Genomic DNA, 7,396 nt, shown 5'->3' with positions numbered 1-7,396 from the left:
TAATTTTATTTATATTCTACCACTTTGAGTTTTGATCCTTCTTACTGTGCCACTCGTACTTTTTAGAGATCCACCTAGATCAATCCTCCTAGATTCTCCTGGATCAAAGCATAAGGGCCTTCCATTAAAATTCAACCACACTTGGCTTGAGCACGCGGAGTTCACATATATTGTTCTCAAGGTTTGGTGGGAGTCCAAATCTCAGTTAAGTCCCATGGCTAATTTCTACTACAAATTCACATGCTTGAAAAAGGAGGTTCGCAAGTGGGTCAAGATTATGAAAATTAATGAGTCTCGGATTTTGGTTTCCATTGAGAATGCCCTCATGGAGCTCTCTGACCTGTATCACCCACTTTTCCTTTCTGCTGCACTTCAGTCTCATATTTTGGAGTTGGAGGCTAAAAAGCGTGCATATTACAAATCACTCCAAATATCTTGGCGATTAAAAAGAAGGGAAACATGGGTTGCGACCTGGGACAAGAACACAAATTTCTTTCACAGATTTGCAACAATGCGGAGGCAAGGAAACGATATCTAGAGAATTGGAGATGAAGGGCACTCCATTTATACAACACAATCTGATATCGAAAAGGCAGCTTATATCTATTTTAAAAGTCTCTTCACTGATAGGGTCCATTCCTATCAGGACCAAATGGATTTTATCAGTCCCATGTCGAGGATGGTATAGGATGAAGATAATAAGATTCTGGGTCGACCTGCTATGATTTATGAAATCCACGGTGTTCTACATGCATGTGACAAGGAAAAGAGTCTTGGTCCCAATGGGTGGGGGGTCGAGTTATATCTGCATTTTTTTGACATCATGGCCAAAGACCTACTAGATGTGGTGGAAGAATCGAGGGTAAAAGGATACGTCTATGGTGCCTTAAATGCTACTTTTATCGCACTCATTCCCAAGATCAAGAACCCTGTCACTTTTCGAGACTATCAACCTATATCTCTCTGCAATTTTGTTTATAAGATTATCTCCAAACTCCTCGCGATCAGGCTAAAAATGTATTTGACAGATCACATTTCGCTAGAACAATTCGGGTTTCTTGAGGGGCAGCAGATTGAGGATGCGGTGGCTACCGCTCAAGAATGTTTGCATACTATCAAGGTAAGAAGGAAAAAATCATGTCTAATGAAAATTGATATCAGCAAGGCTTTTGACAGCGTAGACTGGGATTTTCTGAGTTTAATCCTTTTCAAAGTAGGAATTTCACACTAGAACATTATCTAGATCATGGCATGCGTGACTTCTCCTATTTTTTCAATTATTATCAATGGTGCTCCAACTTCATTTTTCAAAGCATTCAAAGGCTTGTGACATGGGTGCGCACCATCTCCTTTGCTCTTTATATTGGTCATGGAAGCGCTTAGCAGGAGGATTATTGACTATAGGGACAGGGGACTGATCAATGGTATTAAAATGACTCGCCAAGTATTGGTCATGCACTATATGTTTGTGGATGACTTACTTTTCGGCAGTGTTATTTCCATCTTAGAGTGGAAATGCTTTCACCACATCCTTGTATCTTTCGGATCTGCTTCTGGCCTATTTATGAACTCTAAAAAATCAGAACTGATAACGGATTTTGAGAATGAGAGTGAGGTTGTACAAATCTGCCAGCTTTTTGGGATCACAACCCGCCTATGGACTCTGGTTTCACCTACCTGGGTTTTCATATTAAGCCAAACTATTATCAGATTACGGATTGGGGATGGATTATTGCAAAAATTGAGAATAGAATCAATCATTGGGCCCATAGATGGCTGACCATGGGGGGTAAACTAATATTAATAAAATTGTACTGCAGTCCATTGCCAATGGCCATTATTAAAAATATCGATGACATTCTCGCTAGATTTATATGGTCTGGTACAGGTGACCATAAAAAGTTCCATCTTGTCTGTCTGGCTACTCTTTCCAAAGGTACTGATAGTGGGGGCTGGGGGATTCTCAATACACTATCTTTCAACCATGCTCTTATCTGCAAAAGCTTGTGGAGAGGTTTGACTGACCGTGGCATTTGGTCACTGATCATTTGCAGAAAATACATGGCCTACAAGGACTTAGAGGAATGGATTCAAGATGGAGCCAATATCACACCCTCCTCCTCATATATCTGGTGATGCATGATGAGAAACCAACATTAGCTCTTCACAGGTCTTTGCAGGGAGGTGGGTAACAGATATAGGATGACGGTTGGCTTAAACATCGTAAAAGGTCTTATGGGCTCACACACACTATCTTCTCCTCTTCTCCAGCATCTACACTGTAGAGGTATGTTTTATTTCTCTCACATTGTCTCTCATAGGGTCTCTTCTCCACATATTCAATCTTGGTATCGGGCAGAGGACATAGATCTTACAGGTTCACTGGCTGCAGAATGGGACCTCTATATTAGACAGGTAGAGGCCGCTAGTATCTACCTCATTGATGAGATGGACAAGATCCCTTGAGAAGGTAACACTTCCAAGAGACAAATCATGGTCCGTGATATATACAAGCATATTACCAACCCAATTACTATTGCTGAGGGTCCTGAACCGTGAAGAACGCGGCCGACTCAGTGGTCATTCATTGCACTAAGTGGTACGTCTATTTAGTAATTATGGAGACGAATCAGATCGGTTTGGCAAGCACAAATTAATAACAGAAGGTGGGTTCATGAGTAATTGGTTCCTTTCGGTAAGGTTCATATTGATCTTGTTTCTAGGTGGGAAATTCACAACGTATTATTTATTTACCGTTCTTGCTTGATTTCCTATTTATCTCATTATCCTCTGTGACCACGATGCAGGAAGTGAAATTATTATGAGAAAAATTGAAACCACGATACCGAAAATGATTTTTTTACGAGAGAAGATTGAAGCAGTAGCATTCTGTATTTTAACAAAGTTGGAATATATTTCATAAAAATAATTAGTGTTATGTTTAGGAAATTCTTTTTCTAATTATACTTAACACTAACTAGTTCCGACCGTGGAGTATGCCCTAAAAGTGCTTCTGCTTGGCTAAGAGCTCGTCTGCCTCGGATGTAAGGAAACAGGTTAATGGCCCAAGACCCAGAGGCATCTGGCAGGAGTGAAAGCCTGCTCCGTTACGGACCACCAGCAGGTTATTCCAGGTGGCGTGGTTTTCCTTGATAACAGTGATGCATCAAACTGACATTCGCAGATAGCAATCAGAGATGGTTGTCCTCACTATTGGTTTGACAACTGAGTTTTATAGGTTTTTCCACCTTTGAAAAAAAAACAACTAGCTCCGACCCTACCTCATACATCACGAACTTATATAAAAGTTAAACGAACAGGGATGAAAAATAAATATCCATCCTAAAATTTCCACTAAATAGAAAATATAAATTTGAAAATCCAATTCTACTACATCACTTTTTGAAAAAAAATCCCAGTGGAATATGCCTCCCTTCCCTTCCAAGATACTAACCCACGACCCCCAGAGCCGTTCAAGTTATATATTAACAGCAAAGAAAGGGCGCCCAAGCCTCCTCAAGTGTATTCTTGTCAGGAGAATGTTTCCAGTGACGCATTCTGCGAAATGAATGTTGTTCAGCAGCTGCGTCCATAACAGATCCCGAGTTCAAAACCCCCAAATCTCCAAACACGGTACTCAAGTAACCCCGTAGACACTGTTAGTAGTCTTTATTGAAAAAGAACATACACAAATGAAGTCTAATCAGTAGCTCATCATTTAAGCAAAGCTAACATCAGTAGCTAATCAAGATCTAGAGAACGGAGACCATCAAGATCCATAGACCATCAAGGTTGACCGTGTGATTTTTTTTTTTTCTTTCACAAATCTTTTAAAGTGTTATTTGTGAAGGGTAAATTTATTATCAAAACCTTATTCATAAAAATTAAAATTTTAAACAAGTACTTTATTGACAAAAAGCATAAAAATCCGAAAAGGTAAACAGGAATGCAAATTCTAACCTGCTCAATGTTTCATGTCTAAGTATCATTTGGATTAAAGTTTTATTTTAATTTTGAGTTCTATATATATGTTTTTTTTTTTAAGTTTGAGTGTCTTAATTATTACAGCTCAAATTTCAAAAAAACAATCATTATTATCTAAAGAATAAGTTTTAAATTAAAAAAAAAGCTATGTATTTAGTTTTTTATATTTAAATTTGGTGTATTCTAATTTTAGACGAAATCATTTTTTTCACTATAAGTTTTTTTTTTTTTTTTAAATTGAACTTAAATTATTTTATTTGTAAAATTCGAATTGGATATTTGAGAATACTGAATCTATTTATGCATTCAAGAAAATATTTTGTATCACCTATATTTTTAAATTTTTATTCATAAAATAATTATTAAAATAATCATATATTTATTTTCTTATATTTAAATTTATTATTTATAAAATAATTATTTTTAATAAATTTAACGTTATAAATGTATATATTTACATTACATTATACTCTACAAGATGTTATAGATACACCTCCATTACCCAATACTCTATACCTCTGTTAAAGGGGCATCTCCATAATCCATACATAATTATTACTTCCTCTGTAAATGCATCTACATATTTATTTTGGGCCATAATATGAAAAAACAGATAAACGAAACAATGGATCAGTATCCAATATTACAAACAAACACATACAATATGGATATAAGATAGCATCAAGCAATTGACTATTGCTAAAGGTGTAACCCTACAGTCGAAATAAGAAAGCGTCGAACAACTGGATAAGTGCTGATACAAATGAACCCGAAACTTGTAGGCCAGAAAAACAGTGGTGACCACCAGAGCTACGACATTCCATGGCTATGGCTATGATAAATACTGCTGATGAAAGTCATGATATAATTTCCAAAGATCGATTTTGGCTCTGTTGATTTCGATTCTGAAAGTGGAACTTAACGCACCAAATGTATAGACCCTATTTAGGTTTTTTAGAATGGCATCCCCACAAGCTACAGTAGGCCTGTACCATGTTCATGGCCAAAATAACTGTCGCGACCACCAGAGCTACAACATTCCATGGCTTTGACAAATACTGCTGATGAAACTCATGATATAATTTCCGAACCCCAATTTTGAGTCTGCTGATTTTGATTCTGACTTTGGTCTGGTGATAGTTGTCCATGACCCAATCATTGATTGCGAATTCCAGGTGCTTCACATGATACATGTCTTGGTCAGAAGCGTCATAACGGAAGGGACTACCCATTCTGTTCCAAATTTCCGCAATATCGTTGTTGGTTAACATGGCTGGGTAACTAATGAATTCAGATTTCTTGAGCATTTCGACATCGTCCGGAGTTTTGATGAAGTTGCCCATCAGCCGAAGAAAGCTCGTCACGGTTGTGCGACGCTTCTTGTCAACAAACTCCAATGCAGCCAGGTTACAGAGCAGCACTTCAATCTGCAGAGGGGCGACTGTCATCCGCGGAAGGTACAACGTGTGACAGTATGCATCGAACCGTATGTTATCGGACAGCAAGAAGAAATATTTGAACTTAATCCCAGCCATTGCCAGCTCCCCCGCGGTGTATTCTTTGATCAGATGGGATTCTTTGGCTGGACGAGTGAAGCAAAAGAAAATGGCACAGACCTTTTCAAGCACGTAGTGGTTGAGAAACCTGGAGATTCTTTGCAGTAGAGTCGGCTCTGGGTACTTGTCATGCAAACGTCCAATTTCAAGGTGTGGCGAAATGATTGCATGCAAGCAACCCAGTAAATGCGGCTCCTTTTGCACTGCAGCATCGAATTGTTTAATAATAGAACGAGGTATTGGTTTGTCGGATAGATCGAACGGAGACAACTGCTTGTACGCTATCTCCAACAGGTTTGAAAGGGAGTAAGCCGATTTATCATTCTGCGGGAATTGAAATTTTTCTAAAAGAATCTGCAGCATAAAAAGTGGGATCTGATTCTCCAGCTTGAGAATGTCGCACTTTATATCGACGCGCTGCTCACCTTGATTAGGGATTGATAGGAAATACATGAGAAAAAACGAATCCAACACCATCATGAGAGCAAATCCGTCAGGGTTCTCACCCTCAGTAATTGACAAGTTATAGAAGCTCTGGAAACGCTGCCGCATGTTTTTGATCATTTGGAACGTCTCCTCCAAGTCCGAGTCCGAGATACTGCCGAGACTACCCAAGACTTCAGCCACAGACTTAAGTTTGAGCTTTAACGATGCTTCCTTGGTCGAGGACATCCGCTCATCCAACTGAGAAAGTACTGTACGTACATCTTCGACAGCGAAACTATGAAAGTGGTAAGGGCCGAGTGATAGTACCTGAGGAATATATGGGGTTTGAATCTTTTGATCAATATCCAGCAAATGATAAGCGAGGAATATATTTGCGTTTTGAATCCTTTGATCGATACGCAGCAAATGCTTCGGCACACGGCAAGGGACTGCCTTGTTTTCTGACCTACGCTCCTGTGTCTCGTGAGAAACCGCTTCTAACCTGCTTTCCTCTGCGTCCTGCATCAGAAAATCTTTAACCAGTTTAACTGACTCGTCGTCAAAGAACATTTTTTTCCGCCATGAAAATCAACGGACAGACTACTTTGGATCGCTGATTATCTCTGCCTGTGTTCCGTAAATGTGGGAAAAAATTTCATGAAAGGCTAGGTATAAAGGTATTTGCGAAGTGTAACTTAATTGATTTGTGTGAAGTTTAATTTGAGTTAAATTTAAATATGACGAAAATAAAATGTGAAAAATGAAAATTGAACCAATCATGTTTGTATGTCACATCACATTAGAATTGTTCTCCTACTTTATTTTGGGAAAACGTAAATGTTTAACTTGTTTAGCTGATTTCAGAGGAAAATAACTATTTTCTCACCAGGAAAGTCTTTCGCCGAAGTGTAACTTAATTGATTTGTGTGAAGTTTAATTTGAGTTAAGTTTAAATATGATGAAAATAAAAAGTTAAAAATGAAAATTATTGAAATCATTTTTTTTTGTAGGTCACATTAGAATTGTTCTTATCCTTTATTTTGGGAAAATGTAAATGTTTAACTTGTTAACCTGATTTCAGGGAAAATAACTATTTTCCCACCAGGAAAGTCATCCTTTATTTTGGGAAAACACAAATGTTTAACTTGTTCAGCTGATTTCAGGGAAAATAACTATTTTCTCACCAGGAAAGTCATCCTTTGTTTTGGGAAAACGTAAATGTTTAGCTTGTTCAGTTGATTTCAGCGAAAATAACTATTTTCTCACCAGGAAAGTCAGTAGCCGGAAGGCTTCGAACCTTTTCAGATTCTTTACTTTGAATGTTTATTTAGGTTTAAGAAAAATATTCATGAAATCAATATAAATTAATTAATAGTTTATAGGGTGCAGATTGGAGGGTGATAAGATGTTCTAATAAGGTATTCTGTGGT

The 7,396-nt window shown here is 37.9% G+C and overlaps 1 protein-coding gene across 1 annotated transcript; it reads right to left on the bottom strand.

Moving 5' to 3' along the window:
* Nucleotides 1–4,925: 4,925 nt before the first annotated feature.
* Nucleotides 4,926–6,536, bottom strand: LOC149266396 (putative UPF0481 protein At3g02645). Its single transcript, XM_089408056.1, has one exon. It carries the CDS (start codon nt 6,534–6,536, stop codon nt 4,926–4,928), a length of 1,611 nt encoding a protein of 536 aa, XP_089264182.1.
* Nucleotides 6,537–7,396: the final 860 nt, after the last annotated feature.

The sequence above is a fragment of the Pinus tabuliformis genome, chromosome 6 (assembly GCF_031772625.1).
Source record: "Pinus tabuliformis cultivar Carrire ecotype Pingquan chromosome 6, CPIR1, whole genome shotgun sequence".
Taxonomy (NCBI): domain Eukaryota; kingdom Viridiplantae; phylum Streptophyta; class Pinopsida; order Pinales; family Pinaceae; genus Pinus; species Pinus tabuliformis.
The sequence above is the reverse complement of the archived record's forward strand: the minus strand, read 5'-3'. Positions and strand labels throughout refer to the sequence as shown.

What these genes read in the sequence shown, in the direction of transcription:
- LOC149266396 (XM_089408056.1), bottom strand. Translation starts at nt 6,536, where the DNA reads ATGTTCTTTGACGACGAGTCAGTTAAACTGGTTAAAGATTTTCTGATG.